Source organism: Meleagris gallopavo, chromosome 10, assembly GCF_000146605.3.
Source record: "Meleagris gallopavo isolate NT-WF06-2002-E0010 breed Aviagen turkey brand Nicholas breeding stock chromosome 10, Turkey_5.1, whole genome shotgun sequence".
NCBI classification, from domain to species: domain Eukaryota; kingdom Metazoa; phylum Chordata; class Aves; order Galliformes; family Phasianidae; genus Meleagris; species Meleagris gallopavo.
The window spans coordinates 28127087-28150662 of record NC_015020.2 but is presented as its reverse complement, the minus strand read 5'-3'; the positions used below and the strand labels follow the sequence as shown (position 1 = coordinate 28150662).

The window sequence follows — 23576 nt, the reverse complement described above, 5'->3', positions numbered from 1 at the left end:
CTTAGCTTAGCTGCTGCCTAGCCCTGGAAACACGTAAACCAGAGGGCTGTTTCTCATCTGAATTTCATGTGTCCACTGTTCTTTTTCTGCACCTACCAGCAGCTTTGCCTGCCTTCTGCATGAAGCTGCTCAGGATACGGAAAAGAGAACCTTTCTGCCGACTCTGTGCCTGGGCCACAGCCCTGCTGCACTCATCCCACAGCCTCACCCCACCAAACGCATGGATATCATTCACAAAATCATTAAGGTTGGAAAAGACCACTAAAATCATCTCATCCAACCTCCTGCACATTCCACCATGCCTGCTGACCCATGTCTCTCAGTGCCTTTCCTTGAGCCCATCCGGTGATGGTGATTCCTTCCCATTGCTCTTGACCAGAGCATAGCTCCTATTGGAGCACCAGGTTTTTGCATGTGTTCTGGTTTCTAGCGTGCTGTTTTGTTCCTGCAAAAAATGTTTAACTTTCAGGATATGGATTGATTCCTTTGGAAACAATGAATATTCAAAAATAATCTAGTTGTGACAAGACCAAATGCTTTTGTATTAACAAGCGTTCCTTTGAAAATACGTCGATCTGTTCTTTTTATTTGCTTTCCCAGATGTCTGCTGCTCAATACTAACTGGAAAAAAAAAATCTGATTTCTGATGTGAAATCGTCCCAAGCTGAACAAATACACATTGAACCAAAATAAACTAGTTTAATAACTTATTTTTTTTTTAATTAAACGTGCAAACGTGGCATCCATCTTTTAAAGCAAACAAAACCCTCTACTGTGTTTAGAATGTTAAAAAGAAGATTTGTGCTGTATTCACAAAGTTATACAATAATTAAAAAGGAAACCAGTTAAGCCTTCAGAACCTGTTCTGTTGTATAGGATGTAATTAATTTCTGTTTAATTAGAGTAGAGCTGTGTTGTGATTATTATTTTTTTGAGGGTAGAAATTCTGCACGGTTGCAGTTTTTGGTGTTTTGAGAAGCAGAACGCGTGGCAGAAAGGCATTACCCACACTGCAGCTGTACCTGAATGGGGACGTGTCTGAGTTTGGCTGCTCTTTGCCTCCAGGGTGCATTCCCAGGACAGAGATCCCTGGGCCATGCACGCCGCAGAGGCAGCACTTCTGGCAGGATGGGGTGGTTTTCCCCTGGATGCACAAACAGGCACAGCTGTGATGACATACAGGCAGTGTCATCCTGAAAGTGCAATTCAGTGTCTTGTAGGATGTTGGGTCCTCAGGAGACATCTGTCATGAGTGTGTGGGCACCCATCTAGGGGTGCCTTCAGCTGGGCTCACCAGGTCAGAGACAGCAGCATGCAGCCGAGGGCTGGGCTGTACAGACAGGAGGAAGCACCTGCATGCATCTCTGCTCAGTGCAGTGCCTACACCCCTCAGGGGAGGCTTTTTCTCTTTTTGAATCGCTGCTGAAAGATTTCCATACTGAAAGCTGTTGGTGCGTTACTGTGTCTGCCCCAGAAGAAGAAAAGGCCCTCTGTCTCTCCTGAGACTTGAAATAGTGGCTCTGGAGAGGTCTGGGTTTCTCAGATGTGCTGATTAGTTGCTAGGCACTGTTTGAGGCTATAAGGAAGGAACGATGACCTACACGTCCAGAGCTGGAAAACTTAGAATGCAAATATTGCTCTGTTTAGCAGAGACTCATTGCCATGAGCCAGGAGTTCCAGGTGCGGCCAGGCATGGCACAGCGACCTGCAAAGTGAGTGCCGTCACACAGCTTCAGATTTCCTGCTGACGTGTATCAGAACTTAAAGCATTTGGTAATGGGGATTTGAAGCAATGAAAGATTGAGAGATTTTGATAGTCCTCTACAGTCTGGCAGTAGTTGGTCGTGCTGTTGTTATTCCTTTCCATTCTTTCCCCACCACCATTACCCTTCTTGTGGCATTTTGGGCTGAATTTTATGTACAGTCAGCATCGCTATAGAAAGATATTCCATCTACCTCTCTTCTTTTTCTTTTTGTTGTTGTTTATTTCTGACTTGTTTTTACTTCTCTTGGCCTGCTGTTCCCATGGTGAAATGGATCTGAAGACCAATTCAGGAGGTATACTCCCCTCAAAAAATACAGGAAGAAGTGAGCAGGAACAGCTTAATGTCACTACCAGGTAAAAAGCACTTCAAATGACACACGCATCATGGTAAAGGAGTGTAATTTAGGTCTATTAAGGTCTATATAAGAAGCAGAGAAGTCTAAAGCACTCCAAAATCCCTTGGGGCTTGTACTCTGCACCTCACCTCTTTCTAGGGAGGCTCCCGGCTGCTGCTGCACGCTGAGAGATGGTGCTTTTTTCCATGATTTCTGTGGCATCTGTTGGTACAGCTGCCTCCCTCCTCCTCTCGGTGGCACACCTTTCTGTGCTTCAAACACCTCGGCCTGACGTGCTGGGTCAGTGGATGTAAGTAGTACCATTCCCAGCATGTAGATAAGCTACACCTTGAAGCAAGGAATATTACTGAAGAGTGTTAGCCAAGTGCCCGGGAATCATTCTTCACTCACATCAGCTGACAGTAAAACATAAATAAAAGCACTTAAGTGCCACGGCCCCAAGAGATGCACAGTTATAAATGTCTGTGAAGTACACAGATATGGAAATATACTTAACTCTATTTCTAGCAAGGTCAGACACCTTCTCTCCCCATAATTAGCTGACTTGCTATCAGCTTTTCCCTGTCGCATTTTCTCAAGGGTTCTCTTCTCATTTGCCCTGCAGATCAGGGTGCCTTTGTTGGGGAGAGCCCTTCCTTTCTTTTCAGTCAGGCTTTTTCTCTGCTTCCTCCAGAGATACCAGCTAACCTCAGTCTTTTCCGTTGAGCTACTTACCCCTGACTTAGTCAGAAGATAGCTTTGATGTTCCTGCTATAAATTAAGAGCATCTCATCTCCTTGGGAAATCCACGTTGTCAGACGGTGCCATCTCTTTTACTTGATTGTCTAATTAACCCTCAGTGATAGGAACAATTTCAGTGCAAAATGTTTCCATCCTATGAGTGTTTAATTTCATATTAACATACATTCTGGCAGATAGGCTCAGTACAGACATCCCAGTGGGATAAATATGTTTATGTTTGTCTCCGGATCAGGACTTGATAATGGGAACCAATTAGTTGGAGAGATGTGTAAGGAATACTTGAGACCCTTTTAAAAGTACCTAAAGCCAACCCCTAAATTAAAAGTTGGCTGTAGCTTCCCAAAAAGTTAAAAACTCAAGAGTTGAATAGTTTCAACTGCAGATTTTTAAATAGGTGTCTTTGGGATGTTTTCTTGTTATCTGCTCTTAGTCCAAAAGTAAACATGCAAATATTTTAGCCCCAAACGCACCCTTTTTCCTCTCTACATACATGCATGGGAGAAAGTCCCAGTGACGATCTACATCCGGTAGCTGTTGAATGCAGTGGATGTAATGAGCAGCATCACCAGTTTCTGTCCTCAGTGGCCTTACTGCAGAAGCTGCTATGGGATCCTGCTCTGCAGGTGGTACAGTGTTGTGTGTCACTGAACCTGGAACATCCTCAGAAAAACATGTAAAACCCAGAAGTAGCGTCTTCTGACAGAGAAAAAAAGAACTCTAAATCTGTTGTTGTTCTCTGATTTGTTGTGTACTCTTAGCGTAGAGGAACAGAAGTAGGAACATACAGAGCAGTTGGGGTTAATACAAAGTAAACTGGTGAGGATTACGTGAAGCTAGCCCATAACTAGACATTTCTGACAGTTATTGAAACAAAGACCTTTGAAAGCAATAAGGAGCTGTGCTTTTTTGTTACAGTCAGCCTCAACAAGGTAGAGAAATACAAGATGAGATACATGTTAGTGAAAATTCTCTGTGGGGTGGGTAACATTAATCAGACATTTGATCTTAAGTTTCTTCTGGACTAAATATGTGATGTTGAAGCTGTGTGAAAGCTGGCTGCAATGGAGGGGCTTAAACCCTTGTTCCTTGCCAGTGCTATCCCATAATTGCCTTTTGGAGATACGGCTCTAGTTTAGATGTATTTGGAAGAGGCAGTGTGTGTCGCAGAAAGACCCAAGTGCTTTCAATTGAAAACAGTCTTTGAGGATCAGTGGTATTCACCTTTAAAGCCAGATAAAAAGTCTTGCACGGCCCTGGCAGGTGCAGAGGGAGCAGCTCAGGGTGTATTTCCCTGAAGGATTTAAACAAGGAAGAATTGCCAAAACATGCCAGAGCGGATTGGAGGTTTTGATGTGAATGCTTTCCAAAGCAAAAATCCAAGCTGTCCGACTGTTGAAATAATGGCATTTTAGAAAAACGGGAACTGATAACTGTTTGCATAGTTAGTTAAGACACCGTGCTTGTTGCTGTATTGCATTTCAGTGCAAGTACTTCAACGGCAGCACAAAAGTGAAGCGGTTTGATGTAATATGGATGTCTATTTGCACTGCTTTTAAGATAAACATTAGGCAATAACCATTTCTTTTGAGCCTGCATATTGTTCGTATGATTCTCTCTCTTGTATAACAGCTCATGTTCATCAACGTGATGCATTCCTGCCTGATTTTCCAGTGCTGTCTTTCATTGAAGTTATTCTTTTCTTTCTCTGATTGCTTTTTCTTCTTAGACCATTACTCTAGTGGATAGCTCCAGGTTATCATTGTATCCTATCTCCCCCTCCAATAAGCCTATGATTGATACTAATCTTCCACATGGGACACATTTATAGGATGCGGGTTGGAAACTACTCTCTAAATCTTAGCTTTATACGCACTGACAATTTGCAAGGTTGCACCTTATATTCACTTCAGTTGGCTTAGGGGAAAACATCAGCACCATGTAATCATGCTTCCAAATAAAAGAAATGTGCCCTGTACACCAGAAGTTCTCTCGTTGTTCCGTCTCCTGCACAGCTTCTGCTCATTCTTCATGTGACTGGGAAAGGTTTGCTTTCTGGACGTGGTCAATGTCCTGTAACCAAACTCATGCCTTTTCTTTCCAGTGAGAGGAGCCATATTTTAATTAATCTAATGGAAGCTTTGACTAGCAGGCAGGTCTCTGAAAAAGAGTTAATGTGCCGGAAAACACTTCACACAAGCACAAAACTCTTCAGTGACTAATGTGCTGAACGGTACTTTTTCTAAGAAAATTATCCCAGTGAAAGCTTTATGGAGTGCATTTGTGGTTCTTTTTTTTTTTGTGCCTTTCGTAATCCAACCTCATGTTTAGAAATTGAAGTAGATTCGCCTAAGGACCGTTTGAAAATAGAATTTTATTGTATTTTTACTACAAGTTTTGCAGATGCCCATCAGCATAATATCATGGCAGACAAAAATATTCTGCTCCTTGGAGAAATAAAACCCAGGGCGCCGTGATCACCGGCGTGATGAATGCAGGTGCAGAACCTCGGCTATTGCACTGCTGCTGTTTAACAAACATCTGAAGGCAGAGTCCGGTTATATAATTAACTCTTGAAGAATCAATAGGAAATGAGGATGCTAATGTTTCCACAGAGTCTGCATATTCAAGCTCTACAGCCCGAAAAACAAAGAGAAGTAATAAGAAATTCATTTGTTTTATCTTTTATCTTTTTAAGCAGACACGCATTTATCTTCCTAAACAGATTTGCCAGACCTTTTTTGAATTGCTAAGTTTTGCTGCGGCTGCTTGTTATGTGGATTTGCATAAGGATTAGCAGTGTTGGGGAAGTGGTATCTCCTACCCTTTCTATTTACTTGTGTGCTATCGGTCACTGGGGTAACAGTTCTTGAAGCAATTGGTGCTTTTATTTCAGTAGATAATGCAGCTTGTTTTCATGGCGGAGCATCTAATGCTCCAAAAGTCTAGTTCAACAAAAATTACAAATGCATTTGCTCAGGGGATTTTTCTTCCTCATTAAGACCTCTCTGTACTTGCTGACGTGTGGGTTAAAGAATGAAAAGTTATGAAACTTCAATGGAAAATCAGAACTGGCATGCATAGTGTAGAAAGTAAGCTACATTCCCCAACCAAACGCGTGTGAGAGAAGTCTGTGGTCAAACCAAGGCCATGTCTTAGGTCAGAACTCGGCACCATGAAACCAAAGCTCACAGAGATCTGAATACCTCAGAAAGGTGAAGTTGGTTGAGGTAAAAAAAATAAATAAATAATAATAAAAAAAAAATCAAGTCTCTATATACTTACTACTTTTCCTTCCAGCTTTTTGTACACCAAAGTATTGCTTGAAATACCCCAGTATGCACCGGGCTCATTTTCGCTGTTCAGAGAAGACTGATTTGAGGGCATCATTGCCAGTGTGTTGTGTGCATGAGACTAAGGCAAACTCATTGTGCTTGTGCATTTATTTCATCTTTAGTTCTTTTCACATGCTCTATTCCAACACTGATATATTACAAAACAAAAAATATCGGGGAACGGGCATCATTTTCACAGAGTTGTTGGCATTTTGCATTTGCGGTCTCAAATGTTCGGTTAAAGATCACATATCCAAAAGGAATCTCTCAGTACATTTGGGATTCATCTGCACTATGTCCAGCATTATCTATTAGGAATATTGGTGTTAACGAACTAACAGGTGCTCGTTTTCTGCTGAGCCCAGTAATGAGGTGTTCTTCACTGTTCGGGGTTTGTTTTTTTTGTTGTTGTTGTTGTTGTTGTTTGTTTGTTTTTGGCCACATCATCATTGCTAAGATAAAATATGTCTTTTTTTTTTTTTTTTTAATTTATAGAAGGAAAACTTTTATACTACTGATAGTGGAATGATCCAAACCCAGGGGTCTTGAAAGTAGGTCATTAAGTGCTCGGGAGGAGGAAGCATCATGCTTCCCAGCGCTGCTGGTTTTATTGGGAGGAACTGTCTTGTCCTCTAAAATCTTGCCTTTAAAATCAAAGGACTGTGATAAGCAGAACTAAAAAAAAATAAATAATGAAAAAGGCATTTTATTTCATCACAAAGAAAATAATTTTATCTAAGAGTAACATAGTTTGAATCAGTAATAACATTCTATTGATTTTTTTTTTTTTTTGAGCAATAAAGTGTCTGAAAATAACATCTTTCTGTCATTGGACAACATAGATTTTGAAGTCAATAACAGAGCAGGGATTGCTTAAATTGGAAAATACAGGAACAACTGTGGCAATGCTTTTTCATTGCCATTTGCTTGTTGGTCTGTTATTAACAAACCAGAAGACGTTGATACAGCAGCAGTAGTTACTGGGCTATAACACGTGGCAGTGACAGCTGCCGGCAGCATTTCAGCACGTGGTGCTTAGCTGTGCCAGGTTGTGCACATTTGTTATGTCCACCAGTGTGCTGCTGTGGGGTGTCCCAGAACCGGGCAAGTTTTCCTGCTCCCTTCCCTTCCCTGGGACAGCCCTTCTAGCAGGGAAATGGCTTGTTCTGCCAGCTTCACTGGGTGAACACAGTGGGTATCAGTGGGTGCTGTCAAACGTCAGCAGGTTTATGTCCTCTGTGGGTTATGTTTCAAGGTAGCTAGCACAGGTACCGTACCAGTCACCTACCTCTTACCTTGTGCCTTTTTTGGGCATTTTGAAGCAAGACGAATGGAGTGTGGGTTGCATTGCCTACCTAAAATATAACTCGTGTGTCACGGGTTTGCTTTTTTTAGTTTGCTTTTTTCCCCACATATCACAGTAATAATTACATTAGCAGAGAGCTTTCTGTGAACTTAATGTTCTTCTGGCTTAATGGCCCCTGGTTATTCTCAGGCCATCAACTTTTCCTAGCTGGTCATCAATCCCAAAGAAACGCTTTGTGACTCCATTATTATTGCTTAAGTAGATGACATTTCTGGTGCAACCACTGCCTCCTGGCCAGCTAATATTACAGCAGTAGGGTTTTTTTCCCCTTGCTTTCAATATTGTCAAGGTATTAGAAACAGCTGGTATGAGAATGTTGTGGCTGTTGGCTGTGAATTCCTCTGACGGTTTTAGGTGTGAGATTTGTAGATCTGTGCAGAAAGACTCTGAGGTGAGCATCAGTGATTGGCCCGGAGCGGATACAGCTGCTCGGCCCCCACGCATCACTGAAGAATTAGTTGGGTAATACCTGCATGTTTCAGTCAGAAGACTTTTTTTCCAAAGGGAACCGTTTTCTAGCAAGCTACAGGACAGATGTTGTGGGAGCAATAATGTGTATCACCTAGCAGATGATGACATTTCCCTCCCTGCCCCACTGATGGTTGCCCTTGTTTCCTCACAGGTGATGGATCCTCTGGCAGACATTTAAAATACGTACTTGTAGCTCAGTAGGCCAGAAACCAGCAGAGATTGTTGTAGGTGAAAATGTCTTGCAGCGTGGGTATTCGAACCCATGTGAGTTAACATTGGTGCTGACTACATTTCCTTTAACCTCATTAGCACTTCATCTTGCATGATGGTGGAGAAGCTAGTTCACCTTAAAGCCTTTTGCTAGGTAATTCATCAAAGTGCCAGAAAAAAGCTTAAAGGAAAATACATGTAAATACTGCATTAGGAACCTTGAGTACAAAAGCACAAACATTGCTACTCATATCATTAGCTCTGGAGTGCAGTCCAAATACATGAGAGAAAAAGGAGTTTTCTTTTTGGGGGAAGATAGAGACACAAAGCTTGCTGCTTCTGTCATTACACAAACCGTATAGTTATTTTTTTGTTTTAATTTAAGCAATTATTCATTAGCCAATCTTGCAAAAAACAAATTCAGACAGCAACCACTTCTTGCTACCTTTAGAATCTCAAACTGGAGGGCAACCACAGATCAGTTTGTTGTGTTTTATTTTGGGAGTGTTTTTTGGTGTCTTCGGAGAAGAAGGCCGGCGTGCTGTGTCAGAACAGCAGCTCTGACTGCCTTCTCTTCCCCGTGTAGAATACACCAGATACAGGTCTGTGGTCTGTAATGTAGTGTTGCTGATCTTAGATGCTGCAATATAGAGAGAGGTACACCCTCAAACAGGCTGTGCCTCTCAGTTTGCTGTACTGCTGTTGGAAATCAGCACTTTGGGGATAGTCTTCAGCCCTTTGCCCCTTTCCAGTTCTCACACTGAGCAGCAGATGAACGTACATACGCCTCTTGTTTATATACGTGTTGGTGACAAATTTCAGTAGAATGATTTGCAAAGCATTTTCATTTTCCTGAAAGCTTGTTTTATTCTCCCAACTCTATCGGGTCAGGCACTGACCAAACAGGCACCGCCTATTTCATTTTATTGTGTAACTTTTAAGCATGACCTGACGAGCTAGAAAAAGCAGTGCTCTAACTTGCTGTCATGTAAGAGAGATGCAGACGTTAATGAGCAGCTCTGACTGTTGAACCACAGTGGAGGCATGAGAGCACTGCTCTGGTCATGGCACTGACTTGGAAATGGTGTGGAAGGATTAGACCAAGATATAATTCTCTTCCCTGTGCAAAATGTCCTGACCCCAAGGTTGAAAAGCTATTCACACTTGTGCTTATGGAGACTTAAAAAATGATTAGTTCCTGCAGAAATTGGAAGAAAGGGAATCAGAAATATTCCAATTTGAATTCTTTTATAACAAGCGGAAGAAGAACAACGCTGTGCAGCTGTGAACGGTGTAGAAGCTGTTGTGATTACTGAATATGAAGGTTGTTAAACCGCAGTAGGAAGGAGGATTTAAACCGCAGATTTAATTCTATGGAGGAATTTTAAGGGCTACACGTGATTTTTCCCATCTATAAAAGATACAGGTAATATATCCCCAGTTATTTGGGAAGAATGCCGAGAGAGATTTGTGCAAAACGCTCTGAATTTTTTTGCTGTAAAGTATGCAATGTATATGTAAAATATGAGTTATACCTAGTGCGTGGGGAGGTGTTCACAGCTGATCTTGAAATATGTATGTCTCTTGCAGCCTTTAAAAATGCACTGCAAGAGCTGTGCATTGGTAACCAGTTCTGGACACCTTCTGGGAAGTAAGCAAGGTGACAGAATCGACGAGACGGAGTGCGTAATACGAATGAATGATGCACCTACTCGAGGTTATGGACAGGATGTTGGGAACAAAACAAGCCTTCGAGTCATTGCACACTCCAGTATTCAGAGGATTTTGCGAAATCGCAACGAACTCTTAAACATGAGCCACGGTGCTGTGTTCATCTTCTGGGGTCCTAGCAGCTACATGAGGAGAGATGGGAAAGGCTTGGTGTACAACAACCTGCAGCTGATGAATCAGATACTGCCTCAATTAAAAGCATACATGATTTCTCGCCACAAGATGCTTCAATTTGATGACCTTTTTAAACGGGAAACTGGGAAAGACAGGTGAGAAAATTTATGGGGATACATTTGGGGGAAGTCATATAGTAGTAAAATAATGTAGTTTATATGTACCAATTTGAGGTCTGCTCAGAGGGACCATCACACCCATTAAATCCTCTGCTGCATGAGTTGTGGTACGGTAGAATATGCCAAATAGCATCACTTGCAACGTAAGTAAAAAGTATGCCTCTAAATAATTATGTATGGAGTATTGCCTCATCAATTTAGAATGCCAGCATCTGGCTCTACTGTTTATACAGCCAAGGAGGTAGGAGCTGTTTAAATCTCACTTTTGAGGTTATATACCTGAAAGTTTTTTACTGATTCTGAAAAATCAGGATGGATAGGTTACGTTTGCTTACAGAAGAAATGCTACCATTCTGTGAATTATAATAGCTGTTTATTGAATTTAAGCATTCTTGGAACACTGCAGCTGTAAAGCTTCTTGTAAAACAAACAAACATTAGTCATACATTAGGCGCTTCAGAAGCGTTCACCTTACAGTTCCAACTGGGAAAAGGAAAGTTACAATAGTTACATCTTTATGAGGCTGTTCATGACTTGTAGGCTGATCTTCAAATCAAAATTTTAATCGGTGACCCACTGCAGGACTCGAGCATTTTCACATATAATGTTTGAAAAATGGGCATGTAAGCCAAAGAGAGAAATACATTTATTTTAATGAACTCCTATTTTTTATATATTAAGTATGTAGTTGTAAAAAATTGAGCAGGGTCTCTACTGAGGCTCAAATGAAGAGGTGGCTTCCATTATATAGTAACTCATGGTGAAATTCTCTAATTTTACAAGTACTGTACATATGCTGGGCTTGGTCCTATGTGGACAGAGAAGACTTGAGCACCAGATTTGTCTTCTGGGCGGAGCCAGCGGCATGGAAGTTCCTGTATCCCAGTAGCTTGTTGTGATTCCATCTTAGCTTGGTGTCTGTGGTACCCCATCTGCTTTTCTTTCAGAGTTCAGTTACTGTGGATCACACTAAGCATCACACTACTTGACTGACTCACATTAACACCCAGTCAGGCCCAGTCTTGACTCCCAAAATATTCTCAAAGAGTCTGAGACATTAATAACATTATAACAAGTTTGTAGCGTACTCAGTCATAGTCACCCTGAACTCCCAGCATGAATCAGTGGCATGTGGATCCCAGCAGAATGCACCCTCGTTCATGTACAGGTCCTATTGCACTGAAGCAGCTGCAGGCTTTGCAGGAACCACTGCTTAGTAGGGCACATGCAGCACACATGAAGGACTAAAAGATTAAAACAGGAGGTGAAAATAAATGAATAGGCAGCGTAGAAAAAAGAGAAGAAAGATGAAAAGAAACACAGCTCGGCATTGTAAGGGAAGAACAGTTATGTAGCTGTGGGAGCAGAAGCAGTGCATTGTACAGCCCGGAATGATGCCATTCCCTGGGAGGTTTCTGCTGAGCTCTCGACATCAGTCCCTGCAAAAAGAAACAAAGGAGAGAGAAGTGTGACTGCAAGGTTGCAGTAATCAAACCGTTCCTTTCTGTCTTGGAAATGATGAGGAAAAAAGTAATTGGATGCATTGTGATTTACAAAAAAAAGCTGATTCTGAAATGAAGGGGAACCTTCAGAAAACGCTGTCAGTTAAATAGTATGGTGAATGACAAAGGCTACAGAGCAGTATCCTTGGTATTATAAAGTAACTGTACTTGAAAATAACTTTATAATTGAATAAGGGTACATTAAGAAAATATGATTCAGAACCAATATTATAGTAATTAGATAAAGGAAGCATAAATGAAATAACTGCAGGAAGAGTATTTCCATAGAGATTATAAATGAGATTTTGGTGGAGCAGAAAGGCCTTTAATTGTAATTTAGTGTGCACTACAGAATTATCAGCACAGTGTGTTAGTTCATAGTATAAAAGAATATCTGATAATTTTCCCTAATAAGCACATGACAGTTCTTCATATTCTTTCATTACAGCTGATTAGGTATAAAAACAGGATTCTTTTGTTAGAGTTTTGTTCAGATCTTTTATGAAAAGGCAAAACGTTGTAACCCTGTTTCTACAGTGCTGTCCTACAGACATGGTATTTAAAGAGGCCAAAGCAGTACTTGAGTAAGTTTTTACATCTTTGTTCCACTGCTGGGCGTTTAAGCTTGTTTATTCAAAATCAGTTCTTCTCTGATTTACTGAAAACACTGAATTTCAAACTAAGTGTGTGTAAGCAAAAAGGAAAGTAACCCAGCAGACAGCCCTGCTTGGTTTCCTGACGTGCAGAACCCAGGTCATGGTCTAAGTACAATTGCTCTCTTGGTTTTGGATGCAAGGTCTTAGGCATGGATCACTCTAAGCCTAAATTACCTAGTGAGTCAGCAGGAAAGCAATTGTTTGGGACTTCTTCCTACTTTTCCTTTCCCTAATAATTTTAAGCCAGAAATTATTTGCTGTTTTCTTGCTATGCCTGAAGGCCTCTGCTGAGCTTATGACCCAGCTACACTGTGATAAATTATGCCACTTCACACCACCCCCCTGCCCCCCAAAGCCTAAGTGCAAATTCAGATAAGAAATAAGGCCCCTAATTGGAACTGATGAGATGCTTAGATCAGTTAATCTCCAGCTGCTAGCTTAGCCCTGAATTTATGTCAGAAGTAGTAAAGACATACATTTTGGGATCTTTTCCATTACCATGTAACTGATAGGGCAAATCGCTGAGGCTCCCCAGCATCCTCTGTACCACTTTGTTGTTGTTGCTTAACTTGCAGTAGTTTCATTATTCATTGAGGAAGTAGGAGACCTCAGTACCAGGCATTCCTCAGTCTGACAGCATTCAGGACATCTGTCTTAGTGTCCTGCAGATAATCTACTTGGAGGCAACACAGCACTCATTTGGGAAGCTGTATAGCGTGCCCCCTACAGCACTTGCTTGTAGTTCTGAGTCCCTCCTACCAGGATTGGTGCCTGACTTAGTCTTGCATGGCTGTCCTAAACGTACAGTTGCGCCTTTAAGACTTGCTTCTCACCAGCATCTCTTAGTCCTCTTGATCCAGGACAGCCAGCTCTTCCCAGGCACAGGCATAGTGCTTGAGCTCGACATAGAACTGGGACTCCAGCCCATGTGCCAGGCAACCAGTAACCATTACAATTAGTTGGCAGCTCTGAACCACAAAACAGCAGTGACAAACAAGTGCTAGAATGAAAAAACATTACTGTTGCCATTTTGTAGGTAAGAGTCTGTGACAGAGCACAATTTAAGCACAGGTATTAAATCTCTTAAATCTGTGAGCTCACAGGATGATATCTACTAATTCTGCATAAATAATGCTGGGATCAGTTGTGCTTCTTTGAGAACTTCTGCCTCCTATATAGAAAAGGCCAGGAAAGGAGCAGCCAGGCAGGGTGTCCTTGCAGCACTCATAGGTCATATTCAAAGGTGCCACCAGGCAGGAAAGGGACTGAGAGCAAGCAGAGGGTTGGGGTCTATGGGAAAGCTTCCTGGGTGGCTGCACCTAACCAAGCTTCCCACCAACAGTCACAGGGCATAGCTGAGAGCTTCTGGATTGTGGACCAAGGTGTGAAGGCAGATGATGAGACAAGTACTTGGTCTCATCTCTTTCTCTACCAGACAGGCTCCTCTGTATACTGTGGGAGGTTGCATTTTAAGCATCCCTCTTCCCTGTGAGGTGTCTTCTCGATTATTTAGTATACAAGTTCCATTAAGTGATTACAGATGGGTGGTGTTTATCCAGCACATTACTAGCAGGAGTATGTTTATACAGGACATGAAGTTTCACTCACTTAAGGTAAACTTTACAAAAGGTCAACTAAATGTTAACGCTGCCGTGCCCAAAATTAATTACAGACAGGGCATTTCTGCACAAATTAGTTGACTGACAGAAGACATTAGTAAAAATTGTTAAAAGATGAATGAGCAAAGTCATCTTGGTTGCTCAATTTTCATAACCTCTCATAAAAATGGGAAAAAAAAAAAAAAATCGTAACCTTTCTTAGAAATGAAAAAAATGCCCAGAAATTGTTTTAGATATTTTAAGAATTATTTGTCAGACTAGAAACTTAATTATGTTTTTGCTTTCAGGAAGATATCCAACACTTGGCTTAGCACGGGCTGGTTCACAATGACTATCGCACTAGAGCTGTGTGACAGGATAAATGTTTATGGCATGGTGCCACCGGATTTCTGCAGGTAGGATTTATTTTGGAACCATTATTAGCCAACAAGGTTGAACGTTACAGACAAATATCTGAATCTTGAATTTTCTCTCTAAAACGTCTTCCATCCTCTTAAAGCAATTAATTAACATGTCCCAAGATCTGATTCTGAAAGCAACAAACAGCATTTAATTATGTCATATAAAATATTAAAAATTTTTGTTTGTAGTGTGGGAGAATTAATCTGTTGTTGGTTTCTTTTAGTCCCTGAATATTTATCAGCTAAAAGTAAAGCAGTAATTGGCGTGAAATTAATCTGAAAAAGAGCACTAGAAAATATTACTTTGAATTTGTTTTTAAAGGTTGCCCCCACAATTAATAGAGAAAAGCAGTTCTTACAGTGACTAGCTTCTAAATTAACTTCCTATGCAACTAAAGTTAAGATTGTAGTATTGCTGTGGCATAAATACCAACCTTCCAGTACACTGGTTTCCTAAATAACCTAAATAAGCGCCACCAAAAACCCCACAGAATTTGGATCTGCAGACTGGATACATTCTCTGTTCACCCACTTCGGTCCTGCAGAATGTGGGGTACACATTCGTAGGTCGTAGAAAGAGCACACACGTTCTCTCAGTGGAAGCTGTGTGACATGTTGACGTTGGTTTATAAAGTAACAGCTTGTGTCCATTTCACAACTCCGTGACACTCCAGCACTATACAGGCCTCAGACCTGAGGTGTTGGTTAGGGTTTCCTGTGGTGGACCCAAGGTACTGGGAAACTGACTTCAAGACTTGGTAGTTGTGGTATGAACTCCTTGCAAATGTGTTCTACATCAGTGGTCTTTTTATGCTGTTAAGTATCATCTGTCTGCTCATAATCAGACCTAGCACTCAGGCCTTCTGAAATGTGTGCTTAACATGTGCACACATAGTCCTGATCCATTTTGCACTGTCAGGTGATCCAACGATGCACAGAGCTGGTATGCATGTATGAAATATTTCATCCCCTACTCCTGAATTCCTCTCACTAAGAGCAACTGAAGTGATCTGATTGAAGTCTGGTTCCTTGGCTAATACAAGATACATTCCAGGGGCATGGGGAGCAATGCTGCAGTGACAGGTTAGCTCATCTGTCATAGAGAATAGGACTGCTTTGGCTTTCTTGTGAGCACTAAAAAGGATCATTGAAAAATCTGCATTTATCCTGGGCACAAAACAGTAAAAATCCCTGAAGAAATTATAGTATAAAATGTCAACATTAAATCCCACTTTGTGAGAATTTTTACAAATTATAACAAAACCCCAATGATAAATGCTGTGATGTACTGCCAGATTTCATCATGAATTCTCCAAGGAAAACAACAAACTAGATCAGATATTTCAGGCAAGATAAATACCTTCGCTAGCACAGTATTTCGTTCCCTTGTCATTTCAGTTGGCAAAGACACATTTCTTCAGTTCCTGTTCTGAAATGGTTATGTCCCTGTCATCACTGTAAATGGCTGATCTGTCTTTCTCATCTAAAAATCTAGTGGAGATGGACAGGCTTCAGGGTCCTGATGGGCAAGAAGCTGGACCTGAGCCAGCAGTGTGCTCCTGCAGCCCGAAGGCCAACTGTATCCTGGGCTGCATCAACAGGGGTGGTGATAGGGAGAGAGGAGGAACCGTCCCCCTCTGCTCTGCCCTTGTGAGGCCCCACCTGGAGCACTGTGTCCAGGCCTGGAGTCCCCAGCACAGGAGGGAAGCAAACTGTTGCAGAGGCCCCAAAGATATTCAGAGACCTGGAGCATCTCTCTTGTGAAGAAAGGTTGAGGGAGATGGGCTTGTTCAGCCTGGAGAAGAGGAGGCTACAGGGAGACCTCGTTGTGGCCTTCAAGTGTTCAAAGGGAGTTTACGAGGAAGTAGGGGACAGACTTTTTAGGCCATCTGATAGTGACAGAACAAGAGTGAATGGCATTAAAGTAAAAGAGGGAGGCTTTAGGTCAGATGGTAGAAAGAAAGTCTTTACTCAGAGGGCAGTGAGGCCCTGGCACAGCTACTAAGAGAGCTGCGGGTGCCCCATCCCTGGAGGTGCTGAAGGCTGGGCTGGGTGAGGGCCAAGGCAGCCTGAGCTGGTGGGGGGGGACAGCCAGATCATGGCAGCAGGTTGGAACTGGATGATCTTTAATGTCTCTTCCAACCTGAGTCATTCTGTGATTATGTGAAATGCAGAAGATAACAATGCTCAATCCTAATTTTTCAGGCCCGGTTCCTTGTTCAAGTCAGATAAGCTTAGGTACATATATTTAAAAGAAAAAGAAGAAGAAAAAAAAGGCAACCTCCCTACAAAAAAAGCACAAAACATACAAAAATATTGAGAGGGTGAAACGGTAACTGAGACCATATGAAAGGCTTTCATGGAAATGATACACTGCAATCAAATGGATGTAATATTAAATTATAACACAAAAAAATGCTGTAATAAATCCTACTGTCAGTAAATGTAATAATGCTTACAGCTTGGATAACAAAGATGCACTTAACTGGCCGTAGAAGAGGAAGAAAGTCATTTCTTAACCAAAATAATATAAAATGTCTTAAGATTTATTTAACAAACTATGAAGGGGAAAACTGTAGTTCCGTTCCTAGGAGAAGCTAGCCATTAAGATCTGTGAAATGCACCAGCTGCCATAAATGAAATCAGACTTACTTTGCTCTTCAGCTGCTCATTAATTTAAACAGTGCATCCTTTCAGAGAAATAGGAGAACAAAATAGAAAATCATAAAGAAACATTCTGTAAACAAATGTAATTTAAGGCAGATTTCTCTGGTTTCCAGTCAGACAAAAAACAAACTACCATTTCACAAAACTAAGAGAAACCAACACAACCCACCCTATCTCCCATGTATGCATGAGATGGTATAGGTACAAGAATATTTTACTTGCTGTGCAACTAAGGAATCATTAAGACTTAAAAATATATATAAATATAATATTCTTAATACTATTCAAATTGAATACCATCAAATGTACATCTCCAGCAAATATTCATTATTTGTTAAGAATTAATCTGTGGAGTAAGTAATGAGTGTGGGTGATCACTGTCATGGAACTGAATTAGTATCGCATCCGTAACATGAAGGACACCTCAAAGGTATCGTGAACATTATGCAGTTGATTCTGCTACAAATTATTAGCTTAAGATCATTAACCAAATTGCTTGCAACCCGTGCAGGAAAAATAGTCCAGTGAAGTAGTCTGCTAAAAAGATTTGCCACTCTTAATTGCAACAACATGTTTTAGATTCATTTCTGTTTACTTTCACTGGACATTGATTTGATAGTTTAACTGGAATTGACAATCTGATTATTATAAATTTCTGATAGCACAAAGCAAAGCTATCTGTAATACCAAATGCCTTTTGCTTGGCTTCAGATTTCTGCTGTGCTAAGGGTTAATGACTTTGATACTGCTTTCATGCTGTTAGATACGTCTGTCTTGCACGTTCTGGAATAAGGTGAAAGCCTGTGCTCGCATGGATGTTACGAAGCTTTTTGGAGAGAGTGTGCACCTCTCCCTCTTCTGTCACAAAACAAGTCATCTTGCTGTACTAGTTAGTGTCCAGGGATCCAGTCCGAGCCTAGCCTGGCAGGAAGGAAGCGCTGCCCTCTCTGAGCAGCGTTGAGCAGTCTGCCACATGCACACGCAAGGACTCGTACTGCCTGCCATGGATATCAAGGATTTTCCTCGTTTCCCTACACCAGCAGCCAGATTGCAGTGCACAGATAGCACCACAACTCCTGCAGGAGCTGCGGTGCTGCTGCTTTTCTTTGTGGCTGCTCAGCAGCATCTGCAAAAGATAGAGACAGAGCTTAATGCAGTTTGTAGTAACACCAGTTCCTGTCTGTTGGATTCTCTGCAGCAGTGAAAGGTTGGTTTCTTACAGGTATCTCTGTGTTCTCACACATGCAAGGAAAATTCAAGGTGTTGAAGAGATCCCTTTAACTTCCTCCTTCTTCTTTCCCTCCTTCCTCCCCTTCATGGGCCTTCTGGAACTCAAAGAAACTTAGAGCTTAATTCTGAGCCTTATTTTAACTGATATGAATAATTTTTGCTCCAATTATGGAGTCAGATCATTTTCCTATGAAGAATCCTCATTTGACTGCCAGGCCATTTCCCATCTGTGATAATTTGCCTGAAAATTGGCATTTGAAATCCTTTAATTTATTCCTTTGGGCACCGCTTTTAAATCTAATAGTTTTTTTTTTTTTTTTTTTTTACCTCCTCTCTCCACTTTCGATTGCTTTAAATCAACTGCAAAGCAGCAGTTGTTGCTACTTACATTTGCCGGGGTGTACGGAGGACGTGATGCACGTAGATGATTATATAAACTGCATGGGAGAAAGCTATGCCCTTTAGTTCCTTATACCCAAATCTCACTTCATTATCTTACTAACTTAATAACAAAATGCTTAGGTGGTTTGGAAAACTGGGCCAGGATGCATGCCAAGGAAATGAGCTCCTGGGAATAGAAGGCAAAAAGATTATCCAAAAAAACTTAGAGTCCTGGCACAGCATGTTGCCCATCACTCAACATTTTAATGTTTTATTCACCCTTCAAAGTATGAATTATTTGACAAAGCAAGTCAAGCACCTGTAGTTTCAGCAGGTTGCTTTATAACAGCCCTGTTTGTAAAGGGAGAGGTTGACCAGAGCACGGGATGGGATGGCCATGTTTTTCTGTCTCGTTTCTTTTGAGACAAACAGTGCTTGCTGTATTTTCAGCTTTTGCTGTGGGTGGATACCATCTGTGGGAAAATGTGCACTGAAGTGGCAAACAGTGGATGACTGACATTGGGTACAAGCACTTACGCTGTTGCTGCGCTGGCAGGCGATTAGGCAGGAAGTAGAGTATATTTTACAAAGGATCTTCTCTAGCTTTCTCCCAGCTGTGATATTAATATGCATGCGAAGCCTGACAAAATACTGATTAATGTCCAGTATCAGTCAGTGATAAAACAGCATCTGTTTTAATGTTAATAAATGAGGTGGCAAGCAATTTCCGCATAGAAATTACTCATGCATTTCATTTGCTGGTGACACAAGCTAATTGCAGAGTTAGAAGATAACACAGTACAGTTAATTTCAGTTATGTTGTAGTTGCTCAGGCCAGAATTCCAATCCAAACCTTAACAGCATGATATCCGGGGGAATCCAGAACTGCCACAAAAGGAAAAAGACTTCAGACAAAAGGTGGTAGGTATCTAACTGCCTTCTGGTGTTCCTAAAACTAAAGCACATTTGGACTTTTAAGCCTCCGAATGTTAGAAGAAAACAAGGCAGGAGGATGCTGACCTGATCCGCTATCAGCACAGCAGCCTGAGTGGCTCATGGTGCAGTACTGGGCCTGAGCAGTTAACTTAGTTCCTCTGTGACTGCATTTATTCAAAGACTGCTGGAGATAAGATTTCAACTTTACTAATTATAATTTTAAAGCAGTAAATTTCCATCACGCAATATAGGTTTACCCTCGAGAACACAAGAGTAAAATCCATCTAGAGTGAAGAAAAGCAGCCTAAATGAGAGGCAGGTGTCTGTGTGTTTAGTAGCTCTAAGAAAACGTGTTTCCTATTACATTTACAGTAATCATATAAATGATTCATTTTAGAGATTGTAATAGAAAGTCCAATGTCTTAAAAAAAACGTATATGAAAACGTAATTGAAGATTGAGATCTAATAGTTATATCTAGAAAGAATGTATAGGAAAGGGTATTTTTTTTACATTAAAAACACACCTTCTGTAGGCGAGAAATTAAAAGATTTCTTTTTGCTCTCTTATGTATTCCGGTGAGAATATGTACAGAACATTTAGAATCCATCTTGTTCTGGAAATGCAATATTATTGTTATTCTGGTGTGGTAAGATTGATCACCCTGTTGTGTTACTGGGAAGCTAGACTGATTGAATTAAAATGTTCATTTACAGTACAAATGGAAAGCAGCAGTAATATCATACATTACCTCTGCGTATACAATATGGATAATGGTAAAATAAGAAGAATTAGAGAATTGCGTAGGTGACAGAATTACACAGTAAAAATAATGACCAAGACGGAATAGTGACAGATTGTGGATGCATTCAATTGAATTTGAGCTTAAATATTAGCTCTTCAAAATGAAAATAATCAACTCAATATTAGAGCTGACAGCCCTGAATCTGTGTGAGATTTCTTGCTCTGCTGTGCAATCCTTACTCGGCTCAGGTTTTCATACAGCGCAGTTGCAAGGCTTCACTAAATGGCAGTATTTCAGTCAATCAACTTTCTGCTACTTTTTCTGCCACTACAAAATAGTTTGTTGGTATTAACTGTGGAGCACTGTACAATTGGGTTATTCTGTCTAGAACAGCTATCTCTCCTTGAATTCAGGACAGAGACAGCTGTAGGAGCTCTTGTCAGTCTGTGCTCAAAGCAAAAAACATAATGGGCGCAGTTTAATGTAGAGAATAAAAGGAGAGTGAACCACTGTGGCTTATTACATTATGAACACAATACACGTGTCTCTTACAGAATGCAACATCAAAACACTGACGTTAAAACTGTTAAAATGATCTTAATCCTAAATATTTAATGAGTCTTCGGCACATCCTGTGTGACACCAGTAAGTGCTGGTTAATGCTGATGGGCTCACAAGGTCAGTGTGAACGGCCTGAATTTTCAGCTCACATACATACGTGAAAGTTGCCATTTTAAAATACCAAACAACTCACTCATGCATTAGATCTTTGATATAAAGCCAGCACCAGCGGGCCGTATCGCTGACCTGGCGTGCAGATGTGCTCACTGAAGTTGTGCACTCACACCCGTGTGCACCAAGTTGGGAGCGTTCAGCTGAGCTGCTGTGACACAGATAACCACTGCCCCTCTTTCTTTTCCCTTTCTCTCCCTATTCCAGTAAATACCTCTGCAAAGCTTTTTACAAATCGCTATCTAGATATAAATCTCTTAAGCAGTTTGCTTCAAATTTCAGAGTAGTAGCACAGCCCTGCAGCGCTCTCCCTTATTTCTGAGCTACTGCTGTCCTTTATTTAACCGAGGAGGAGATTAAAGGAAGGAGCAAAGAAAAAACCTTTGCCACATTCTGATGTGTTAAATATTCAGGAGAAATGCAGATACCTGAAAATGCAGTTTAACTGGGAGTAAAAGTAGCCCATCAGCTTATTAAAGATAGCATCTTTTCAATCAGTAAAATAGAACATCTGGGGCTTCCATCTATTTTTTTTTTTCTCCTGCAGGGATCCTAATCATCTTTCAGTACCTTATCATTATTATGAACCTTTGGGACCCGATGAATGCACAATGTACATTTCTCACGAGCGGGGACGAAAGGGCAGCCATCATCGTTTCATCACAGAGAAACGAGTGTTTGAAAACTGGGCGAGGACATTTAATATTCACTTCTTCCAACCAGACTGGAAACCAGAACCACTTACTGTAAATCACGCCGAGATTAAAGCAGCGGTCTGAGGGATGAACGCATAAGACTGCAACCACAATCACCGACTGTATCAGCCATCAGGGTGTTGGACCTTCTGGGACAGCAAGGCAACTGACAGCAAAAGGGTAACAGGATTTGCAGCTGATAACTGCAGCAAGACAGGAAGTTCCGATGAAGGAGTGTATCGAGAGTACTTTCTTTTGAACTGTGTGTTAATCCAGTATATCGCCTTATTGGCCATCTGACTTCCTGTACGTGTGTGTGATTTGTGAAAAGCAACTTGGTATCATTAACAGGATGGGTAATTCATCATGGTTTTTTAAAGTACAACACCACTGAATTTTCATAGTGAAAACTAACAGTATTTATTTAATGGAGGTTTTTATGCAACCTAGGCCAGTATTTTTCTAGTTCACAGTTCTGTGGTTGTTGATCTTTCATAATCTTTCAAATCCAAAATTAATATCGCTGATGGTTTGAAAGGCCTAGCTTTTTATTTATAAAATTTGTTTGAAAAATATGGTTCTATATAGCATGTAATTAATATTTGATCTGGAAATGTTTCATTTCTCTTAAAATTTTTGGGCTCCAATCCAGCCTAAAGCCTTTAACAGCAAGAATGGTCCCATGTGCAGATCTAGCTAACTTTACATTCTGGCATCTCATGTTAATATGAAAATGGTAGTGGAAATTCTGTTTGATATTAATGTGAATTTGCTGCTGTGCTATCAAACTGCTCTATTTTAATACAGAGGTGGGGGGAAGGAAGGTGGAGTTCATCCCAAAGAAATCAGTTTACAGCACCATATCCTCACTGCAGAAGAGTCCAACTACAGCTGAGGGGTTGTGTTTTGTTTTGCCTGTTGTGGTCCTGCAGGAAGCTGAAGGAACAGCCTTCCTGAGGCAACAATCTGCAGAACAAGCAACAACAGTTTGTAACAATGGCTTTCAACAACACAACCAAATTTCTAAAACCAGGAAGCTGTGTTAAAGTGTACTACAGTACCAGCCAAAAAGATGGTAATGTCACACCTGTATAATCCATGCCTTCCACTGTTCCAAGACCACCACTGACCTCAGAGATCCTGGACTGCACCGAAGCTGGGATGCAGAAAGATTTCCATGAAATTATCTCCCTGACAGCAGCGAAGCTACACCTGGCAGTATCTGTGTGATGTACGCAAGCCTGGCAAACACAAGGAGTGGACAATGCTAGTTCTGCATGTGGAAGCTCACACTGTGTCTTACTGGGTTACACTTGGCTTGTGAATAAAGAAAATTTCATTTATGCTATTATTTCTCCTTTTGCCTCACAAATACAAAATCTCTAACTTATCATGTTGATTATTTTGAAGAAATTATGGCATGAAACACACTGACAAAGGTGTCTCTCAATGGCCAAATAGTAAAACTAGAACAAAGGTACTGAAGCCTCTAAACCCAATGAGCTCAACCTCAGAGGCAATATATGGAATTGGAACCAAACTCAGTATCATTTAAACTCGGTTAAGACATGTTATGACTTCCTCTTCCCAAAATGTCATAGCAACAGCTGCCCAACAGATGCCCTAGTTCTCTAGGGACAAAATGCATTAAAGCACCTTGTCAGAGGTAGAACAGTGTTACCCCTGTAATGCTGTGTAGACGTAAGAGAACCAGTCTCCTTCATAGAATGGCTTGGTTTGGAAGGGAC

The 23576-nt window shown here is 41.0% G+C and overlaps 1 protein-coding gene across 1 annotated transcript; it reads left to right on the top strand.

Annotated features, from left to right (window-relative positions):
- The first annotated feature begins 1592 nt into the window (after positions 1-1592).
- Positions 1593-23171, top strand: ST6GALNAC5 (ST6 N-acetylgalactosaminide alpha-2,6-sialyltransferase 5). The gene is made up of 4 exons (XM_010716334.3): positions 1593-1712; positions 9781-10241; positions 14330-14437; positions 21681-23171. The coding sequence occupies exons 1-4, from the start codon at positions 1593-1595 to the stop codon at positions 21910-21912; spliced, it is 921 nt and encodes a 306-aa protein (XP_010714636.1). The 3' UTR covers positions 21913-23171.
- Positions 23172-23576: the final 405 nt, after the last annotated feature.